Source organism: Bolinopsis microptera, chromosome 9, assembly GCF_026151205.1.
Source record: "Bolinopsis microptera isolate Bmic1 chromosome 9, MBARI_Bmic_1.0, whole genome shotgun sequence".
Lineage (NCBI taxonomy): Eukaryota > Metazoa > Ctenophora > Tentaculata > Lobata > Bolinopsidae > Bolinopsis > Bolinopsis microptera.
This window is the reverse complement of record NC_087080.1, coordinates 14,256,618-14,280,032: the sequence shown is the minus strand read 5'-3', so window position 1 is coordinate 14,280,032 and position 23,415 is coordinate 14,256,618. Positions and strand designations below refer to the sequence as shown.

Here is a 23,415-nt window from a genome sequence, read left to right as displayed (position 1 = left end):
TGTAATCTATTAGAAGATACTATTGCACACTGCAAACATGATGGAAGCCAGTTCTTCATATTTAATAATGAAAATGTTGTTAATGTTTAGCCTCGTCTCTCTTCACAATTCTTGCCCCATTATCCAATACCATGAATTTAATTTTTTTAAAAATGGCGAAGGCTGTGAAATGTTCACAGTTCTGATAATGAGGAAATCAGAAAGAATGTTTAAAACTAGTGATGATGTTTATGTCATTATTCTTAATCTAATCTAATCTAATCTTAATAAAACATAATTTCTATCCAATATTTTACCTTATTTCTGTGCATGCTCAATTTCACATGATAGGCTCTTCACTGTCCTGATAATGCAGGCATTAGGAAGAATGTTCTAAAAAGTAGTGATTATGTTAATATCATTAGTCTTGCTTTGATTTAAGAAAACTACCATCTCGATTTTTTAGGACACATTCAGCTTAATGCCACCCCACTATTCTGCCTGTAAATTTAAATAGTTTCGCCTTTTGATATTTCGGCCTGTAAATAATCTGCCCAATTTGGTCTCACTTTCCACATTTTCTGAGCCGTGTGAGCTGTAGATAATTTAACCTAATTTCTCGCTTGATTCACTCTGACCCTCTAATAACCATGACGGCCCAACCTCAGCACTACTTTAACTAGCCCTGTTCAGCCTACACTTTCCGGCCTACATGGAGTTTTATTTTGAAATATCCATTAATAAAGAACATTTCGGGCGAAATTTGGGTGGATGACAGCAATTGTTAAATTGCGAGCAAGGCTAGTTACAGAAAATAAATTATTATTCAACAGGGCCATACCAACAAAAATGATAAGAGTGAATACCTTAATGTGGTAATTTGTGCCCACAATAAAAATTGTTTCTGTACTATTTCTGATTAAATTAAAGTATTTTAAAGCAAAATATCTTTCCTTTGTTTTTTGTTTGTTTTATGACGTTTATATTTTCTGGTTCAACCAACTTCACCTAACATGGATACCGTATCACTGTAATATACTGGATCTCACAACCTTTTGCTCAATAATGGTATACCTATACGAGGTATATCCGTCCGGTTTTTCACCTCCAGCTCCCCATTTTGATTGTCTTTATAATGTCCAACTGTTTTTAAACCTACTGGTGACTCAACGTACTTTTCGGAGTGACATATTCGTTACTCATCTGTTGTACCTGTATCCTACATGAAATTGTTGTGTAAATAAGTCTCTCACCACAACTACCGTGTGTATGAGAATACGGAGAATATGACAACACCGGACACCCGTAATTATTATCGTTCTAGTTACAATTTTATGTCTGTCTACATAAACTATTATATTATTTCTGTTTCACCCGGCCCTGTGTTATCATAATATGAAGTTAAATGTTCTTGTTGAATTCCTAAATCAGATATAATTGTATGAAATAATGAGTTGTTGAATGATCACGTGTTTTAAACCTAACCTTCTTTGTAGCCATGGGTAAGCCAAGTGGCTTGAAAACAGCCCGTAAGTTGCGAGTGCATCGCCGTGACCAGAGGTGGCACGATCTGGGATACAAGAAGGCTCATTTGGGAACAAGGTGGAAGGCCAATCCTTTCGGAGGATCCTCTCACGCTAAAGGTATGTCAAGTATTTAACTTAAATGACAAAACATAACTGTTTTGGTTTTAAAATAAGCGCTTCAATTCAATTAACAGTGAATAAAATGGCAATGTACCGTTCGGAAATATTTGTCTTCATCCCTGAGATTTTGCAAATGACAGCGAACTTCTTAAATTTGTATATCAATCTAAAAACTTAAATCCACAGGAATCGTGTTGGAGAAGGTCGGTGTTGAGGCCAAACAGCCTAACTCTGCTATCAGGAAGTGTGTTCGAGTCCAGCTCATCAAGAACGGAAAGAAAATCACAGCTTTCGTCCCTAATGATGGTTGTTTGAACTACATTGAAGAGAATGATGAGGTGATTATTTTAGATTCTCTTTTAGTTCTTAATCACTTCACTTGGATGATTGATGATCCTAATTTGTAATCCTTGTAATCGTCGTAAAATCGACTGTGCTAGAAATCACTTGCACCGCCCACACCTGTTGCAAAATACATCTTGGCAAGCGCTGCTCGAAAACTTAACGAGTAAAAGATAGTGGGTGTGGTCTTCCACTCCCTCTTTAAAAATATTATCGTTATACATTAATACTAGGTTAATTTTGGGATGCTTTTATTTTGGTTGTGCAATCTTAAACTTTTTGCAATAAATTTGATAGTTGGGGACGAAGTGAGAGTATCCAGTCTCCGTATTTAAAACAAATAATTGTCGACGTTTCGGTACTTTGTCGTGGTCGAGACGTAACAGAAACTTCTGCTTAATAAAAACCTAACCCTAACCCAACTATCAAATTATATGATCGACCCACTCATAAGAGCGAAAAAAGATTGCCATTTTCTGCAATTGTGATACAAATAACGAGAGTTGGCCGAGTAAATCAACTTAATAAATAATAAAAAGCATCGTTTTCCTCGATTATTACTGTTTCACCGCAATTACAACAGTTTAACCTTCAGGTTCTCATCTCTGGATTCGGACGATCTGGTCACGCCGTCGGAGATATTCCCGGAGTCAGATTCAAGGTTGTCAAAGTCGCCAGTGTATCACTCCTCGCTTTATACAAACAGAAGAAAGAACGACCTAGGGCTTAGATTCATTTCAGTTTTTATTTATTGAAAAAAATGGTGTTTTACTTGTTTCTATGACGAAAGTCGATTATCTCAAAATTCTACCATAGGATTTTATGGAAACTTCCTATTTAAGACTAGTAATTTGTGCAATTTTGGGCAAATTTCTAGGCGACAAATTCGAGATGTAACTCTAAACACAAGAAAATATCTCCAAATCAGCGAATTCTACGGAACACAAGCAACTATCTCAAGATCATTTATGTACCATGCGATTTTCTTCAAACTTCCCAGATTGTAAGATGGGTAATACCTATACATTTTATGCAAGTTTGGGTGAATTTTCATTTGCCAAATTTGAGATATTTGAAAACATCTCTAATATAAATTGAAAATACACAAGAAAATATCTCTAAATTAAATTTGAAGTGATATTTCTAATTTGCACATATTGTCAGTTATATATTCATTTTACTGTCTGGGAAGTTAAGAAGAGAAAGTCATATATGAGGATCTGGAGATAATTGTCTGTGTTCCGTGGCCCACCATCGCTTTAGAGTTATTTCCTTGTGATAGAAGTGATATTTCAAATTTAGCACATATAAAGTTACCCAAACTTGAACAAATTGTGTCAGTCTTACACTTTTCTTACTATCCGAAAAGTTTGAAGGTAATTAGGATCTGAAAGAAATTGAAAAAATAGTTGTTTAGAACAACTGATTTACGGCCTTGTAATTTGGGACAGTTTTGTTCAAAGTTCCGTAAGTGAGACAGAATGGTTTGTTGAGATATGGAACGCGCGAACGCCCAACAACTTATTTGTTGGGTAGTTCATCTCTACATCATTTTATCACTGAAATTTTCGACGCGCACGTACTTCCCCATCGAATGCGTGTAGAAATTACGATTTACTAGGCGTCTAGTTAGGGGGGCGTAGGTATGGCTCAGAATAAAATTAACTTCATAGAACACCGCAGACAATTCTTCCTAACTAAAATTTCAATCGTAGGGACGTCTGAGTTTGTCAATAATTTTCAAAAAGTGCCTTTCGAAATTAGGTCTGCATCTGTTGTTCATTGATCATTGCATCTATATCCGTCGCAGGGACGAGGTGGCCGAGTGGTTAAGGCGATGGACTGCTAATCCATTGGGCAATGCCCGCGTGGGTTCGAATCCCATCCTCGTCGATCTTTTATCGGTAAGTCGAAAATAATTTTAGATCGTAATAGTTCTCACTTTTCTGGTGTAATTTTAGGTTGAGCAGTTCAGTTTAATTGGGTTTTATTAACAATTAGATATGTCTTTGACAATTAAAAGTTGTTTTCAGAAAGTGCAATCAGAAGATCTAAAACAATTTCAACACAAAGTATTATTTTAAACAGCTTGCCATAATTCCATCCGATAGCTCAGATACACAATTAATAAAATATAAATATAAGTAACACAAAATAAAACGGTAAGAAAATCTCAATTTTATCAGTTCTGATCATGAAGAGTAAGATAGACAACTCTGTATTCTTCGAGAGTTCTTTGCATCAAAATATCAAAAATTGAACATAAAGACAAGAAGTTGAAGAACAAAGAATTCAAATGCGCAATTTTGGTGATTTCTCTCTCGAATGTCAACCAAAAAGCGCCTGGTCTTTCAACTGATGAAGTGCCATTTCCGGGCCCTACTGGTGACCCACTCCTCTTCCACCGACCATCACATCTCACATGACGGCTCCTACAGCTGCCCACGCCCGGGCATTGCCCATATCTGGTGCTCTTGTCCAGACGTTCTCTACAGCGTCGTAGTACTCCACACTTGCGATAGCGTCCTCGTGTTGCACCTACGATACATTAATGTCAGCATTCAGCCATACCAGAAATGTAATGTCAGCATTTAGCCATACCAGGAATTTAATGTCAGCACTCCTTATACCAGAAATGTAATGTCAGCACTCTTTATACCAGAAATAGCACAATATCCATATGATTTGCAGAAGTTTTGTAATTATCGTAATAGGTTTGTTTGGCAAAGACGAAACAATAAACAATTGCCTGGCAGCTCAAAGCGTTTCAATTTCTCAAACTTAAATGCAAGAACTCAGTACTAAATGTGCTTAATAAGTGCTTCAATGTTTTAGAAAGGTAGGTTCGTGTCTTGTGAAGAATTGTGAAGTACATTATACACAGTGCACCCTGTATATTGTATTTGTATTGATGTTGTTCGATGATTAGTTCACTGAAACAAAGATTTGGTCCACTGCAGTATGATAATTGTTTTACGAATCAATATAGCATAGAACCTCTGCCGTCAAATAATCATAAAAGAGTTTTAACAATGTTAAGAGTATAATCCATGATTCAAGACAACAAGTTTAAAGTTTCACTCCAAGTTTTTCAGGCACTGGCTCGTAGTTGAAGAAGGACCAGTAGTCCAGTTCAGTTTAAAACGCTGGTGCATATACTTACATTCAGAGGTTTGCCCATGCCTGGGCCTTGGTGGGTACTCATTTTCCTTGCCCCTGCCCCTGTTATGGCAGTCCACGGACCAGACTAGGCGGAATTGTGTTTCAGTTTAGACAGGGATTTCAAGAGGCTCTTAGTCTTATTTAGTTCATATTCATTTAAAGTATTTCTTATCTTCCCCTAAATTTTATATTTGCTCTCAATTAAAAATTTTAGTAAAGTTATTGTGCTTTGTGTTGAAATTGTGACATAAAATGGTTTTAATTGTTAGTGTATTAATTCACATCGTCAGCCTGATAAAACCAATGTATCTCACAGGTTTGACGGTTTCTGAATTCTTATATTGGTGTTTGGTGACTCTTCTAACAGTAACGGAACCAAGATGAACAACAATATCGCCACCTCGCATTTGACGTGATGAACAACAATATCGCCACCTCGCATTTGACGTGATGAACAACAATCATTTTTCAAAGGTTAGAGGATAGCATTTGCTTCAAAGTTCTTTTTGATTATAAATCATTGTTGAAGTTTTTTTCGTTTTAATTTTAGTTATCAAGCTTGGAGGAAATAACAATATATTCAAATCAATCACAATACCATGCAGCTAATATGTATATTAATTCTCTCGATCGTGCAATGGAATCAGTCATTGATTGCTAAATAATTAAATATATAAGGGATATTGGTGTACACTAATCACGGAATTAATACGTTAGTCAGTAATCAAGCCTAATACTGTAGGTCAGTTTGAACGTTACCTGTTGACCGCCGAGAACATATATTTTGCTACCGAAGGAGACAGCCATGTGACCGTATCTCCTTGTAGCCATAGGACTGATGTAACCCCAACTATCGTTCTCCTCGTTATACTTCTCACACTCGTGCAGTGCTCTCCGGCCGTTCCACCCACCGGTCACGTACACTTGAGACTTGATCGCCACCAGCTGACATCCAAACCTTAAGGTAGGAATTTAATTCGGTACAAGAGGTCTTGAGCCGTAGTTCTTACCGACAGTTTAAGAAAATGTTGGAAAATTGGATCCATAGTCCTTTGGTTTGCACTCAGTACTATCCCTACCTGGCATTGCTCATACTAGCAATCTCGCTCCACTGCCCCGTACCCTTATCAAACACTTCTGCAGTCGCTACCGGTCCCGTTCCACTGTCCCCTCCGACCGCGAATATCTTCTGTCCGGCTGTTACCATTCCGTGGCTGTGTCGAGCGTGGATCATGGGGTTCACTGTCTCCCACAAATCCCGGTGTATGTTCAACCTGAGCGTGGAGGATGTTATTTGCAGCTGGAATGTAATAAGTTAATGTTAAGAGATGGTCTATGAACGTGAAACAGACAGGCTTTATGATTATAAGGAGGACTTTGTCTGTCAGCTGTCTGCATTTTGAGTCTGCTGGCCAGGTTCCTGCACTGCTGTAAATTGTTTAACATGTGGGGGAGGGGGGGGGGGGGGGGGCAGGTTCCTGCACTGCTGTAATTTGTTTAACATGTGGGGGGGGGGGGGGGGGCAGGTTCCTGCACTGCTGTAAATTGTTTAACATGTGGGGGGGGGGGCAGGTTCCTGCACTGCTGTAATTTGTTTAACATGTGGGGGGGGGGGGGGGCAGGTTCCTGCACTGCTGTAAATTGTTTAACATGTGGGGGGGGGCAGGTTCCTGCATTGCTGTAAGTTGTTTAACATGTGGGGGGGGGGGGGTCTGCTGACCAGGTTCCTGCACTGCTGTAAGTTGTTTAACATGTGGGGGGGGGGGGGGGGGGGGGGGCAGGTTCCTGCACTGCTGTAAGTTGTTTAACATGTGGGGGGGGGGGGGGTCTGCTGACCAGGTTCCTGCACTGCTGTAAGTTGTTTAACATGTGGGGGGGGGGGGGGCAGGTTCCTGCACTGCTGTAAGTTGTTTAACATGTGGGGGGGGGCAGGTTCCTGCACTGCTGTAAGTTGTTTAACATGTGGGGGGGGGGGGGGGGGGTCTGCTTGTCAGGTTCCTGCACTGCTGTAAACTGTTTAACATGTGGGGGGGGGGGGGCAGGTTCCTGCACTGCTGTAAGTTGTTTAACATGTGGGGGGGGGGGGGGGGGGGGTTACATCTTGGCGTTTTATTCGTGCATGGGGGAATGGGAGGTTTAAACTGGAATATATGGTTTAGTGGTTTAGTGCCAAGGGTAAGTTTAAAGTAATGGGCTCAACTCCATACACTATACACTATACAGTATACTACTATAGATCACGTGATACGTTGTGACTTGAAACGGTCGTTCTCCGTATCAGCTTTCAACAGTAATTCTCATTTTAACACAGTTTTGGTCATAAACTACATATTACTACCAGTACACAGTAGCTGCTTGATTTTTAACATGGAACGATAGAGCCCTGTCAAGATATTAACGATTATTAGAGGTTGGCGTGTCAGAACTTTTATTAGCACTTGACCAACTTCACAACCTCACCCTATTCCGCGTGCTTAAAAGGGGGGATCAAGGATGCAATGACCAAACATTATTCCTAGAAATCACAAATTAGTCATTGGTGGAGGTAAATTTGATGTAAGCGTTAATTACACAAACTTTTCGTCTTAAGTCTCGTCAGACGCTTAATTATGTGAAGCGTCTGAGGAGAATTAAACACGACCAGTAATTGTGTCTACCAAGTTGTTGTTAAAGTTATTCAAGATAAGTCACCGCCGCATCCCTCAGAATACATTACATTAATACAGCATATACATCGCACTTCACATTACCTGATAACTTCGTTCATGGTATGCCTATCCTTCTGTCCCCCACTGACGTACAAGAAGTTGCCAAAGCGAGCAGCAGCGCTCTTCACTCTTACAGTCGGCATCTCCTGAAGACTGGCCCAGATGGAGAGAATACCGTCAAATACAAAGGTGGTATCCAACCTCGTGCCGCTGTCACTTTGTCCCCCTGGGATAGTGTGTCACGGTTATATTGTTGTCGTGACAAAGTTTTACTGTAGGTAGGTTTTAAGATAAGGATTTAATCCCAAATATGGTCATTTTGTGAGAAAAACGTAAACTAAAATGTAGATATGGATAATGGGTAAAATAGGGTTGGAACTCTCCCACCATTGTCATACTTATAGTAACCATAACAATGTTTAACTGTTGCCATGACAATGTCATGGTACCGCAAAAAATACTGTCTCCACGTTATCACTACGATAGGCGTTATAACGTAACATTATAAAATCATAATGTAACTCCATGAAGTAACGTAACATTATAATGTAACTCCATGAAGTAACAATATACCTGCGATGTAGATCTTATTATCAACAGCAACAGAAGTCATGGTTGCCGAGTAGATACTGGGTGGTGTACTTGTCATGTTCATCTCCTCTATTGTTTCCCATGCTCCTGTACGCCTGGACAATGAGAACAGGTTCATGTTTTGTGTTACCAGCAATATGGTTACTAGTTACTATGTTTACCAGCAATTTTGTTACTAGTTACTATGATTACCAGCAATATGGTTACTAGTTACTATGGTTACCAGCAATTTGGTTACTAGTTACTATGGTTACCAGCAATATGGTTACTAGTTACAATGGTTACCAGCAATATGGTTACTAGTTACTATGGTTACCAGCAATTTGGTTACTAGTTACTATGGTTACCAGCAATATGGTTACTAGTTACTATGGTTACCAGCAATATGGTTACTAGTTACTATGGTTACCAGCAATATGGTTACTAGTTACTATGGTTACCAGCAATTTGGTTTTATTTTGTATTTAAACTGTTGTTGTAAAAGTAAGCTATAAAATGTGGAAGTGCGACTAATAGTCAGGGGACTAATGATAATGATGGATATTTAAATATTAGAAGTGAGTACTACTACTCAGACCATATCTTGCTATAGTACCTAAATGTACTGGCTATATACCTAAGTGTACTTGCTATATACCTGTTGTAAACCTCCATAGTGGTAGTAATGTGGGATCTGTTCAGATACCCCCCAAACACGAATATCTTCCCCATCTTATCATTGACCCTCTGATAAAAGGGGACCTGCAACGCTGCAGGGTTGCCTAGCAACGTCTCTATATTATTGTAAAACTCCTCGTTACTCGTCAGGATGTTCTTGTTACACACCATGTTCTGCAAGGAGAAAATGTTTTTTTTACACGGTTTTTGTAACAATCCCCCACTCACAAATCATCCCCCGTACATTATCCAGGATTTCCGGTTAATGACACGTTGTTTAACACATCACCGCTATTATATGGTATAATTACAATTAATAAATGGTGGAATGATAATTGCTAACGACTCTTTGCACACGCAATATGCGAATATTATTTACTATTACAAACACCATGCTATGCAGCTCGTAATAAATGAAGAATGTGCTTTACTAACAACGACTTTTGTGTTCTAATCACTAATGAAAGTTACACTAGCCATTAAAGTTATGAGGCTTCAAACCACACTAGGGACTATAAAGGGGTTGAGAGTAACTCAACCATATATTAGAAACTTAACACTTCAAAACAGTAAAAATGTACTGTTCAGCTAACAAAAATAACTTAAAACAAATCAGGTTTCAAGAGTAAATAAAAAGTGACCAAAAGTAACTTGAACTACTAGAAAGTTATGAAAAAGTAAGTTTTAATACTTTCAACACTACTATATAATAACAAATAATTTGAAATGATTCATCGATCCTGTTGATGGCGGTAAGCCGAAACTAGTCGAGACTCTACGGATCATCCCGAGATACGTTGTATCACTGCTTATGCTCAATGATATCTAAAAAATGAAAAAGTAACTGCAGGTTAGAAGAGCGAACCTGTAGTCCGTAGTCTGTCATGAAGGGGATCCGTATTTTTGAGCAGATCTCGGTAACGTGAGGTTTTCTTCCAATGTCATCCTTAGCTACCCACGCTAATGCTAACTGATAGACCTGGCGAGACATGGGGTTATATACCTTAGCTACCCACGCTAATGCTAACTGATAGACCTGGCGAGACATGGGGTTATACACCTTAGCTACCCACGCTAATGCTAACTGATAGACCTGGCGAGACATGGGGTTATATACCTTAGCTACCCACGCTAATGCTAACTGATAGACCTGGCGAGACATGGGGTTATATACCTTAGCTACCCACGCTAATGCTAACTGATAGACCTGGCGAGACATGGGGTTATATACCTTAGCTACCCACGCTAATGCTAACTGATAGACCTGGCGAGACATGGGGTTATATACCTTAGCTACCCACGCTAATGCTAACTGATAGACCTGGCGAGACATGGGGTTATATACCGTTAAGAGTTGCTGGGGTGGGGTCACTAGCACACAGTTATTGGTGGGGTTACTGTGAATACTGATGGATTGGGGATTATTTGATCGGCAATAGATTGGGAAAGATGGTGAGCTAAGTATAGTAAGTACGTTCCGTATAGTGAGTGCCGTATAGTAAGTGCCGTGTAGTAAATAAGTGCCGTTAAATAATAGAGATAATAATACCACACAACCTTTAAAACCATAATCCAAACAAAATACAAATTTCAGTGGACACCGAGTAGGAGGAGCTACAAGCATGTTGTGAGACGAGAAACGACAATGATATCAGCTACCATTATACAAGGACACTAGAACTAGAAGCTGATCAGGTAAAATTTAAAACTCGATACAGAAAATTAAAAAAATTCTAATTACCTTATCCTCATTCTCAACGTTGAGACGGTCACTGGACAGTATCTTGTGGAAACTCTCCCAGTTCAACCTTAAGATCCTGTCGTTTTTGTAAAGTGTCTTGAAGTTGTCCTCTATGTAGGTCATAGCCACTGAGTTCAGTACTCCTGAGGTAGGTTTTAGTCGTTAGAATCAGATCCAGTCACGGTTTCTTAACATGCCAGACGGTGCATGTCGACTAACAGTATGTTTTATACCCGTTATATTGAGTTACCGTGCATTTGGGAAGGCATAATAGTATGGTTAAATAGTGTGTTAAATGGTGGACTCCTTTGTAGGACTAAGGCAGCTCTTTGAAAATTCTCTTGTTCAATTTAAATAAACATTAAATAGAGGATTGAGACCCTCAATTTGAGAGTATTCTTCTTCTAGAATAATATAAACTTGCTCTGCTCTAACAGTTAGGAGACATAATACAATTTAAAACGGATCCAGCCTGTTAAAATCTGTTAAAATCTCCTTTTGAAGGCAAAATTTCAACATTTAAAGAGGTCCTCTAATTTTACAGAGCGTTTCAGTTTCAAAGAGAAAATTTTCCCGCCATCCTTGAAAGAAGCCCTTGGTTGGTAACATCGTAAATGCTCAGTATTTTTCAAGACCACCAAAGACATATAAATCCAAATTTACTAAAAGCATTTTCTAAATACATTTTCTAAATAAATTTTCTGAACAAATTTACTAAATGAATTACTAAATAAAAATTCCGACCTGAAACACAGAAAAAAATAAATAAAAAGAAAGCATACCGATATCCCCAGTGGACTGTTCCAGGATGTCAAACACATTCTTATCACTCAGAGACGTCTTCAGCTTCTCCATACACTGTTCGGAGACCAAACGAGAGTTAACACTGTTCACAGTGTTACGAAAACAAAAACAGCTACTCATCTTCAACTTTCACGTGATCCACCGACAAACTCTCTCGAATGTTCTCGAATATTCTCGAATGATCGGACTAAGCTAAAACTCACAACAAGGGTATTCCGGTAGTAGGTGCACTAGTAAACGAAACAAACATATAAGCAGCTCTAGATAATGAAACATAGACCAGGTTGAAGTATACCACCCGTTTGGGGAGTTACAGTCAACGTGTTGACGTTGAGAAAAAGAAATCATAAAGTTTCTGTTACATAATATGGTGTGTGTCACGTTGTTGGAGTAATATGGTGTGATATCTGCAGGATGATCACGGAGGATATCACGTGGTGTGTGTATTTGATCATGACAGTCTCCAATTTTCATGTTGCTAACACATTTGTGTTCGTGAGCTTATATCCAGGTAGCACGAAATTGATGTTGGTGAAGTTTTAAAAGGTCCAGAATATTCTGTTATTTCGGAGATAATAATGATTTAACTTAAACATTTCATCAGATAGTACAACAATTAACTTTAAAATAAGTTAAGTTAAAATAAGGCTGCAGTATCAGGTTGAATATCTGGCACAAAAGGCAAAGTTATGACCCATGCCCACTGTTAACAACATCTGTACAGAGTATAAGCTCACCCAACATGTCCTAAAGTGAGTACTGATACGCACATTCAATAAACAATATACTCTCAAAAACGGTGTTAGCGTCAGTATCAAGCGAAGCTACTAATGACTCTATATATATATAGAGTATGTCTATATATAGACATCATTTTAACATAATAACCGCTTATCCTCAGGAACCTATACTATACTAGCGGTTCTCATCTTTGGGTATTCCCTTTAAATGATCTTGTAGTAGTGTAGTCTGGAATGTCTGATAGTATCTACCCATCAATCATTATATCATTATCAGCACTAACTTATTAAAATTGTCAATATGAATAACGGAAATGTTTTTAAAACTGGAGGCGTAAAAATACAGAGATAGAATAATGCTTTAAGTTAATTATGAATTAATGGATTTAGGAAATGCACTAAATATATTGAATTCTGTATAATATTCATTTCATTTCTGCAATCTGCGTCAGCAACTTAACACAGCAATAGCAGCAAATCTGGGGAAACTTGGTGGACATTGACTTTTTTCACACAATTTGAGTATGTTGACTTCAACATTATGTTGCAGCTCATTGTGGTTAATCTCAATGTTGGAGTGATGTTTTTCTGGCGCACAAAACACTGCAGTACGGTCATGTTGAATAATTGTGGTTAATGGGTCATCTATGTGGCCACTATGGTGGTTAAAATACCAGTTTTAGGGTTAACCACCATTTTGAGATATGATATTATGAACTGAGTAGTCATTATATTGAGATCATATCATGGTGCAACTATCACAAAAGTTTTCAAACCTCATTGGGGGCATTTTGTGGTCCTAATGGTGGTTAAATTGAAGATGAACGGTGAGCTATAAATATTGCTCTGATTATAGATGTATAGTGTTGGTTGTTCATTTGTGCATGGATGATAATTTTTTATCACAAATGTGCAATTTAATAGTATGGTTGATTTGAGGTGGTTAATATTCGTAAAAAGTGCTAAAAAGATGGTTAAAATGTCAAAATTTATTGTTAACCACCAATCAAAACATTATTAATGATTTTAGTCAACATTTTATGGTCAACAAAGGACATTTGAAGGGTCTTGATAAAATTTATCAAGAAACGTTGTCATAAAAGTGGTTAAAAGGGCTATATTACTTGCTAGGCTGTTGAACAAGGCATCTATTAAAGTGAAAATTAACCACAATATGAACTTCAGATAATGGTTTGCTATCCAAATGAGTGTATAATTGTTTGCAAATGCATAATTGACCCCAAGTTCATGCATTATGATCAATGTGCAGCTATGGTGGTTAAAATGTCTCGAAAATACCCTATATTTGCACTAATTAACCATTTTTAGAGCACATATTAGCTTTGTAAAGCTATAGCTGGCCATGCTACATTATCTAGATATAACTACCTGCTCATTTATATGACCAGAAACATTGCTGAGTCCTATGTTGCGTCCATCATGGTTAATAAAGGTCTAAAATTGACCAAAATCAGTGTTTTTGGTCGTTTTAACCACCATACGGCCACACATTTTGTTGCATTATCTTTAAAATCACTTATTATCCTCCAGCTATCTCTCATAATCAAATATCAAAACAAAATAAGGCACAAAAAGTTCGGAGGTTGCTGAATAATGGTTAATTTGTGATGGCTTCTGTTGACCGAAAGTCCAAAATAAACATGTTTTAACCACATTGAGGCCACATCTAAGGTTTTATGGTATTGGGACCATAGTCAAAAGTTTTGGGCACCTGAATGGTGACCTCTGCTTTTGAAATTATGGTGATATTTCAATGCTGTGCCATACCAGGTGGTTAAGTACGCGCTAGCGCGCGCGCACGCGTACAAACATGGTTTTTTTGATATACCACAGTTGGTGGTTAACTGTTCTACATCAAACCTTCACTAAAAGTATTGGGCACCATAGCTTGGTGACATAATATATAAAGAATTTAAGCCTAGACTAAATATGTTGGCCTACAGATGGTTAAGTACGCGCTAGCGCGCGCACGCGTACACTATAACATAAACAAATAAACCACTCCACAGACCACATTTATTAATTTTTTTAATTTCCTTCTTCAACTATGTGTCAATGAACCATTTTTGTTCAATAATGACCATCAATATTAACTGTAGTACTTATATCTTCACTGTAGTAAGGGTTTGGGTGTTAGAGGTATAAAAAATGTCCACTAACAAATCAGTCATTTTTCGACTACTTAACCACCTAACTCAGCACCAAAATGTTCTGAGATTTTTTTCGTTGCACTATCATGAAGCTATGACATTTTTGGACCTATGTAAATAATCAGATTACTAAAATTCATAATCTTTGATTTTTAAGGGGGGGTTAAATGCTTCAAATTGGTGTATTTCAAAGTTTCCCCAGATTTGCTGCTATTGCTGAACAATATATTTAAACATCCTCTACCAATCTGTCTAAATACGTAGATATCAAATCTAATCTACTGGTTGGGCCAGAAATAACGTAATCTCGAGCTCCATTACAAGTGTGCTAAAGTTAGCACATGTGCTAAAGTTGGCACCTGTTTGTCACACCTCCAATTCCTGAATTCCTGCTACTCTGGTCTTTGTGTATAATATGGCCCATCCTTTACATAGTTAGTTACTCAGGAACTGGGAGAAAAGTGACACCCATTACGGTTGGTGAATACGACCGGGAGTACGATATTTAACCTACATGCTTGATCAGGTCATAAACCGGGAGTACGACATTTAACCTACATGCTTGATCAGGTCATAAACCGGGACTACGACATTTAACCTACATGCTTGATCAGGCCATAAGCCGGGAGTACGACATTTAACCTACATGCTTGATCAGGCCATAAGCCGGGAAAAAGTGGGTAGGAGAGGCCATAACGTACAGACTTAATCATGCGTTGTTAGATAGATCCACCACATTCAACATGTTTATAATTCATCAATTTCCGAGTGCGATTAGAACGCTACCGTCTTGATGGCAGATCATCGAGAATATTCCGGAACATTCGAGAAAGATTGAAAGTGGAAAGATTGAGAATTTAAATAAAGGGAACAAAGAATCATAAAACTAATGTGGATATTATAATGAGGATATTGTAATTCCCTACCTGGTCTATGATTTCTTCCATTTCCAGCTCCTTGAGAGTAAGTACCATGGACAGAAACTTCTTGTTCACAATGTTGAACTGTCCTAGAATAGAGTTAATGTATAATTTAAAATTGCGTTTGGTTATTCTCCTAAAAGTTTAAATAGAAAAGCATAAATTAAATCTATACAGCTGTACATTAGGTTTATCAACTGTGGAAGCCGTAAGATGTGCCAGCCTGTGAAGTGTGACATCTTTAGGTAGTTGTTCGCGTAACGATTAAGATAACTACTCGAAGGAAGATATTATCGGGACTAGTGAACCGTCACAATAAAAACAATCCACGCATTTACTTAACCCCTTAACCATATTGAATGTTACGAAAAGCCGGCAATGAACATGCAACATATCGTGCTGAGAGCCTGATGAACATGCAACATATCGTGCTGAGAGTCTGATGAACATGCAACATATCGTGATAAGAGTCTGATGAATTGCCCGCGGGGTAGAGATGGGGGATAATTACTGTGGGCCATGTTTCGCAACCAACATCAAAAGACACAATTTAAATGACATAAAGTTTGCAAAATGTTACCGTTTTCGACAACAAAATTAGATCTTAAGTTAGAAAGGACGAAAATGTTTTCGATATTTTCGATACTCTGCGAAATGTCACACAAACTTTATATTGTCCTGAGTGTGAAGCCCCCATTCGACAGAAAAACATGTTAAGAGCTACTAATATGATCAAGCAGAGCGTTTTACCGATACGAAAGCTTGATGATTAATTCTTAGTTACAAGGGGTGTTCAAACCGAACCAGAACACAGGAACAACAGGTGCACTAAAAATGGGATTGATTTTACGATTGGTCAGATAAACCACGTGTTCTCCAGCGTGGTTCAGATTAAATTAATCAACATATTGAGCTTGTGCATATTGGGCCTTGCGCCGGAGTGCTTGTTGGGGGTACGGTTATAAAGCTGTGAGCATGTTTCAGCAGTTACATGTTAAAGATGCAGTATCGGAGAATACAATGGCCAATGAACAACCTGAGCTGCTGACGAGCTTAATTGGGCCTGCTTTTGTTCCTAAACCCATGATATTGAGAGGCAGTTAAACTAGCGGGCTGCGATGAATGAGGGCTTGCCACCCCATGGCCACATACAATATATTGGCTTTGTTACATCGCTTCTTGTTAATATGAAACTCTGTAGCATAAAATGATTTGAGATGTGCGACTTGCAGGTGCTATATATCTGTACCAAGGTGCTATACCAGGGTGCTATATGCTATACCAGGGTGCTATACCAGGGTCACTGTCATGGTAGTAGGGTTATAGAACTTGAGTTACAAAGTTACGTTTCCGGCGACTATTTGGGGGTGAAACTTCTTGAGATGAAATGTGGGAGGATCAAAGATGGTGCACATTTGAGTTTTCTTCAGTCTGCAACTAAAATACCCATGAAGAAGAATACCCTCTTATCTAGGTGTCTAGTCTAGAGTAGTCTACTTACCAGTGTACAGATAGTCAATGATGTCCTGAAGTGCAGTAGCTGAGAGGTGAGATAGGTCAATAGTGTACCGACCAGCTTTGCACAATCTGGGGGGAAGATTAAGTTAAGACTTAAGTTGTAGTTCAGTTGTTCAGCTGGATTATGTGACATGGTTAAATTGATATTGAATTATTGGTTTAAGACCTCCTAATAGTACTTGCGAAACGATTTTGAGACTAAATATGCATATTAATAATGAATATTAAACACAGGTCGGCTAAGTTGCCACATTTTCTCAGGTATCAAAGAGCACAATGAGCACTTGTCCAATCTGTTGACTAACTGTAATGGTAATGATAGCAATGAATGTAATATATGCAATACAAATGTCGTAATCGATTTCCAACTTGCTTAGTAGCATGATTGTAGAAGAACTTTATAAGCAGCACTGTTATATTCAGTAATTACCATTTTGTAACTATCATTTTGTAATTATCATTTTGTAATTACCATCTGTAATTATACGTCGATCCTACATATTATAGCATAATGAAAAATGCAGATGGTTTATTGTGTGCTTGTAATTGTCTGTAGTATGTACTATGGCGGTCAAAGGTGTCTGCAAGCTCAATATGTTAAGTGATTCAGAGGTCATTTGTCGCAAATCGAAAATGAGAAAGTTTATCAATGTTCCTAATGGCAATTAGGAATATAATAGCAATGTATAGAATACAACTGGCAAATGGGCCCAAGATTGTTTTCTCATATAACACATTAAATTATGGAGGAAGTTTTTGTTTTTAAGCACAAGAAAGAGGCCTATTTGTCTCAGTCTTAAAACAGATAAAAATCTAGAAGATCAAACAGTTCCACTGACCTAAAGTCGAGGTTTTTCCTAAAGTAAATGTTGGTAGGACGGAGTATTGCGGAGTGAGCGAATATACTCGTGTTCTCCTTGGTCTTAATGATGACGTCACAGGTCTCCATGGACCTGTCTCCGTGGAGATTGTTGAGGAGGTGCTCGGCGTACATGTCGTGTTTTATCTCCGTCACACTGGTCGTACTGCGGTGATTTGGTGTGAAAATATTGTTAGTTTCATGCTTTACTCGGAGTTTCATGCTTTACTCGGAGTTTCATGCTTTACTCGGAGTTTCACTTTACTCGGAGTTTCATACTTTACTCGGAGTTTCACTTTACTCGGAGTTTCACTTTACTCGGAGTTTCACTTTACTCGGAGTTTCACTTTACTCGGAGTTTCACTTTACTCGAAGTTGAAGTTTCTCCTTACTTGAACTTTCGTTCGCTTCGAGTTCAATTAATAAAGCACGCACAATTAATAAAACTCGAGTTAGACGGGTTCCTGCTAGCTAATATAATACGTACTATGTATTGTGAAATGCTTGAGCCTTAGAGTGAAGTAGCGAAAATTGGAACAAAATCCACGAATTATAAACTTAATGGCCCGTGTAGCAAAACGTTTCAGAAAAAAGTTGCTTTAATTTTAAAGAGCTTGGAATTTTATTTTGGATTATTAAGGTGTGCATCTGAAACGAAATAGCAAAACAGCCGAGCTATAAGTATAACATGCTTATTGCTTATCGATTAATATTTATCATGCCGGTCGTCCGAAACGTTATTATACTTGATAATTTAATATCAAAATGATCTATCTCTCCATACTCCAATCAAAACCTCAAGATAATGTTAATATAAATTTATAATGATCCAACGTGTTTAATGAATTGTCGCAATCGCGATTTATTTTGATTATGAAGATGTTTGGTAATGAAATCTTGGTCCACGGATTGGTTCTTGAAATGTAGAGTGTTGATAAATCAGTGATTGTGTCGAATGCCGTCCCTATTTTGCGATCACATATTGAACTGAAAAAATACCTGACGAACTGAGAAACTAACTTGTTGTTGGAATAGGAAAACAGTAATTAGTAATCACTTTATTGTGCCTAGTCAAGTCAAATTATGCAACAAATAAAATTAGAAAAGAACATGTTGCGTTTCAAGACATTGCCTGGATAGTAGACATATTATGGTAGAGAATGATGGTTAATCACTCTACGCCCAATGGCACGTGATTAATTTTAACTTGTTTTGTATGTTATTCTGACGGATAGCCCTACAGCCAAGTCATTGCCTTCCAGCAGAGCCATCGCCTTAAATTGAAGGAAATAATATCCCACAGTGATGCACGCCGCCGCCGGACGCCGCCGCGCCGGCACATTTTCACACGCCGCCACGCCGATAACTCTCAAGTCGGCGTGGCGTGAAAGGAAATAGAAAGAGTATGAAGCCAGTCGGGGTTGATTTTGAACTTTAGGAGATCCAAATTGTCCAACGACAATGTTAAGAATTTGATTTTTCTTAAATATAATTGTAAAAACCACCAAATATAATTGTAAAAACCACACTTATTACATCATTATTTCATGCACACACGTACGCCACAATTTTTGTGGGCCTGGAAATTCAAACCTAAATTTTGACAAAATTATGTTCCACGCCGCCGAACGCCGCCACGCCGGGCCATTTTGGGCACGCCGCCGCCGGTTGGCGAAAAATGAACCGGCGTGCATCACTGATATCCCAAAATTGTAACTCTAAGGAGAAGATTGACCAATTTATTTCTACGGGCATTTCACGTTATCGAAACATTTATTTCGTCGGGAAACCATTTTGGCCAAAAATACGTCGATTCTACTGTATTTTAAGTTTCAACCACTAGTATATTTATATTCTTTATAAAGAATCTTAACGTTCTGAATGTAGAATGATTTTACACGTGATAGATTACACACGCACCTCTCAACATTCCTTTTCGAGCGATAGCTGCTTCGCTTCGCCATCACTTACAAATTCTTATAACAAAATCGGTACAGAGCTCAAGAAAAGAATAATCGACTTTCTCGTTTATTGGTCATTAGCTGCTCCAGAGACCAGAATCAGCTGTGCACAATAAAGAGTGACACGCGGAGGGAGGAGAGGGCACACGAAGGGGGGGGAGAGGGCACATGATCTATTTTACCCAGGACTGGGGTAACATACCTAGAGCTAGCTGCTCAAAAGAGACAAATCTGGCCACGGACAATTGGTTGCACTCATAGGTTTGTGTACTTTATAACACCATGTTCAAGTGATGGTCGTGGACTATGGGGTGTGGTTATTAGCACGCGTTTTAACGATAATTTGCCGCGCTAATGTTTAATTACTTTAAAATCCCAAACGAAAACTCATGCTAACTCATTACATTTCCATAAAAATGATCCGACGAATAATGGATCAAAGTGTAATTGTAGGAGCGACCATATTTTAAAATGGTCGCCCCCTTCCATTAAACTAAAAGGGCATCCCAAGTTTAGTACCTGCCAGAGTATGAAACCAGAGTGCGGAGGGTTGGCTGTGCACTTCCAACACTGTTCATCTCCATCACGGTCAATTTCTAGTTTCTAAACTAAGCAGAGAAAAATAGAGACTGAGTATCAAAACATCTGATAGTTCCTCGAGGTTGATCGCTATAGCTAATTAAGGATAATCTTGCTGTATTCGTTAATTAACTGATAACTAAAGCTTAATAAGCGATCAAATGAACAGCAAGGATTGCCTTAACTGTGTCAAGTCACGTTTCGACTGTCTTTATAGCGAGAAAGACAGAGAGGAAGGTATTAATTTCCGTTTACGTGGCCAGAAATCGTGTAATGTGTATTAGAAGTATGAAAGACTGGTATTATAATGTGTTACAGGAAACATGTGGATCGTGGACACTGGACATGTATTAGCGGTTTTACTTGGCCTCAAATGCGTTTTGTAATATGTCGATTAGCTGAATTTTCGGACAGTTTTCCTGTGCGTTTCTAATTCTATCTAAATCTTACAGCGGACATCCAGGGAGCCGAACGAATCGAGGTAGTGGTGAGGTTAATCAGGAATCAATGGTCTATTGAATGTCAGATCTTGGCAGTTGGCCCTTGCAGATCGTTTCAGATTAAAAATAACGATTAAATGCCGTATTTTTGCAAATTGCACAGGTTTGTGTGTGCTGCCACCAGCACAAATAGGAGAGTGTCACAACAATTTTAATCTTCTGATTGATATTAGGTTGGAAAAGTTTACTGTTACGTGGGTGTTTATGAGCCAAGAGGTGGAAACTGTTAACTAAACACGCTAGGTAAGTGGAAAATGTTAATTAAACTAAATCTTATTGAAACGGGCCAGTTTAGTTAACATTTTCCTCCTAAACTGTTTAGTGTTTAGGAGGAAAATGTTAACTAACATATTGGAACGTGCCGCTAGATGGGTACGCGTGAAACTTAAAACGGTTAACTTAATAAATCTATGTTCGTTTTATAGTGCACACTGCACAGTAAGTCTAACAGTGGTTAACTCTGTTAAGGCATTATGACATGATAATTGTCCCAAATCTCTGGGCGAGGGAGCGCAACAACCAGAATACTTAGAGTCGCCGAGTGCTGATAATTTGGAGAGGAGGACTCGCTGAGGTAAGGAGGGCTCGCTGGTTCCAATTTACATAAGAGTTTTTGCCTTGGTTATTGCAATTAAGATTTAATGTTATGAATAATCTTAAGAAAGATGTAGAAAGATCGATGGAGTCTGGCGGGATTTAGAGAATTAGTTATGATTCTGCGGACATGAAAGTAACATTTAACTTTAAGAGTTATATTATACGGGGACACTAATATTAATAATGCATAAGTTATTAAGTTATTAAGTTATTAAGTTATGCAATCCGGAATAAGTCCAGAAGCTATCTCACTTAGCTATTGTTAATCAGATTAAGTTATTTGCTTGGGTGCGCTCCGCCGATTGTTCAAAATACTTGAGCATGAACAGTGAACACAGTGAGCCCTATACTAGATAGGCTGTAATGAACCATTATTATTCAAATTCTTCCGACCGAATTCCTTTCATCTAGTACATACGAAATCAAGATGCAAGCCCTTTGTACACTAAGAAGCACTATGGGCCAGATCAAAGACACAGCAGAGTTTTAAATTAAAATCAACAGCCGGCGTTGATCCCAACAAAGAAGTCGCTCCCCTGCAGAGACAGTGACACACACTAGGGTACCTAAAGTTTATCACTAGCAACAAATCTCATACACTTCTCTTACACTTCAGAAATGAAGATTCATAGAGGACCATAAACATACCAATCCTAAATCCAAATTTAAGGCTTTACTTGGGTTAAGGTCATAAGGGTTGTGGTTAGGGTTGTGTTTAGCTTCGGGGTTATGGATAGGGTTAGGGTTGGAGTTGGGATTTAGGTAAGATCGTTTCGATCGACTACAAAGCTGTGGAACCCAAATCACGTGATAGTTTTTGGGTGAGTGAAATAATATATCGGAGCTACTCCAATTCCAGCTTTGAACTAGCACATAAAGGTGACCAAATGGGCCAGTGTTCCTTATTTAAAAATAATTCTCACTTCATCTCCTTTTATGTTGTTCTAATTCTATAGGATTGGGTGATCTCACCATTTGGCAATTTATACGGATTATGTTCAACAACAGAACTGCCAGAGAAGTAAAAATCATTAAATCTTGGTCAATAGGTGGATCGAAAAGATATTTGAAAAGTGCCATCTATTATCCATATGTTTACTGCCAAATTAATCTATCGATAATGTCACATATGAGCAAGAGCACGTTATGTACTTCAATCTTCATACAAACTGTGATCACAAGGGCGGTGCAACTGCAAGAAATGGTAATTGGCGCTTTAGCATAAATAATGCTGCCTATTGCTAATGCTAGGTGAAGATCTGCAGCTGTCATTGAATTAGTTTTCCATTCATTTTCCATGAAAATATGTGAAGGACGCACCCTAAGAGACGAAAGAGTAGACTACAGACAACAGTAAATACTGTACAATTTTATTCCTAAGCAATATATTTGATCTGTACCCATGACCTAGTATAATATGACAAAGACAATACTGGCCTTAGTTACAGCGATGTTTTGACCTTAGACTTATGAAGCACTCAATTGTAACATCTAATAAGTTTTATATCTTTATATTTAGATGGTTTGAAATAAATCGTTTGTTTCGCACAATATTTCTCGAAGAAACATCATTATCTTACATTACGAGCCCGGTGTTGACCACCTAATTCCAGCTAAGACTTCAATAATACGAATAGTTGCAGCTATACAACAACCTCTTACGACAGTCAGTTCAGATCAGATGTAGTTAAAAACCCAGTTATACACGGATAGGTACTGTATAGTTATTTCTATTGCTTTAGTGTAATGTGGTAAGCTAGTTACAACAGGGGCGTAGTTAGCCGTTCACCTTGTGACCAATACCTTATGAAAGTTACTCTTCTACTTCTCCACACTTTGTCTCGTATAGTGTTTTTTACAGAGGCGGTATATGTGGATTTGCATTATGGCTTAATACCGCACTTTATCGCACCATCGCGATCGGCCGTTATTCGTTCTAT

General features: G+C 38.3%; 2 protein-coding genes and 1 non-coding gene across 9 annotated transcripts in view; 2 read left to right on the top strand and 1 right to left on the bottom strand.

Moving 5' to 3' along the window:
* Window positions 1-1,469: 1,469 nt before the first annotated feature.
* LOC134821338 (small ribosomal subunit protein uS12) lies at window positions 1,470-2,706 on the top strand. Its single transcript, XM_063832079.1, has 3 exons — window positions 1,470-1,622; window positions 1,812-1,963; window positions 2,563-2,706. Exons 1-3 carry the CDS (start codon window positions 1,478-1,480, stop codon window positions 2,695-2,697), a joined length of 432 nt encoding a protein of 143 aa, XP_063688149.1. The 5' UTR covers window positions 1,470-1,477; the 3' UTR covers window positions 2,698-2,706.
* Window positions 2,707-3,778: 1,072 nt separating this feature from the next.
* Trnas-gcu (transfer RNA serine (anticodon GCU)) lies at window positions 3,779-3,860 on the top strand. The gene has a single exon. It is a non-coding gene; the product is annotated as a tRNA-Ser (tRNA).
* Window positions 3,861-3,978: 118 nt separating this feature from the next.
* The window catches only part of LOC134821337 (kelch-like protein diablo), a 32,347-nt gene continuing 12,910 nt past the window's right edge, over window positions 3,979-23,415 (bottom strand). For 2 of the 7 annotated variants that reach the window (XM_063832075.1, XM_063832076.1), the window contains exons 2-14: window positions 17,819-18,004; window positions 16,963-17,048; window positions 15,468-15,550; window positions 11,609-11,684; window positions 10,827-10,969; window positions 9,951-10,064; window positions 9,066-9,259; window positions 8,411-8,523; window positions 7,880-8,063; window positions 6,209-6,403; window positions 5,889-6,087; window positions 5,131-5,214; window positions 4,299-4,505 (exon numbers count right to left, since the gene is read on the bottom strand). In XM_063832075.1, the coding sequence (XP_063688145.1) occupies window positions 4,386-4,505; window positions 5,131-5,214; window positions 5,889-6,087; window positions 6,209-6,403; window positions 7,880-8,063; window positions 8,411-8,523; window positions 9,066-9,259; window positions 9,951-10,064; window positions 10,827-10,969; window positions 11,609-11,684; window positions 15,468-15,550; window positions 16,963-17,048; window positions 17,819-18,004 (1,777 nt within the window). In that variant the 3' untranslated portion in view covers window positions 4,299-4,385. Of the gene's footprint in view, window positions 4,506-5,130; window positions 5,215-5,888; window positions 6,088-6,208; window positions 6,404-7,879; window positions 8,064-8,410; window positions 8,524-9,065; window positions 9,260-9,950; window positions 10,065-10,826; window positions 10,970-11,608; window positions 11,685-15,467; window positions 15,551-16,962; window positions 17,049-17,818; window positions 18,005-20,318; window positions 20,442-23,415 lie in introns of those variants that run through there. The other 5 variants (XM_063832074.1, XM_063832072.1, XM_063832073.1 and 2 more) reach the window with 5 other exon arrangements.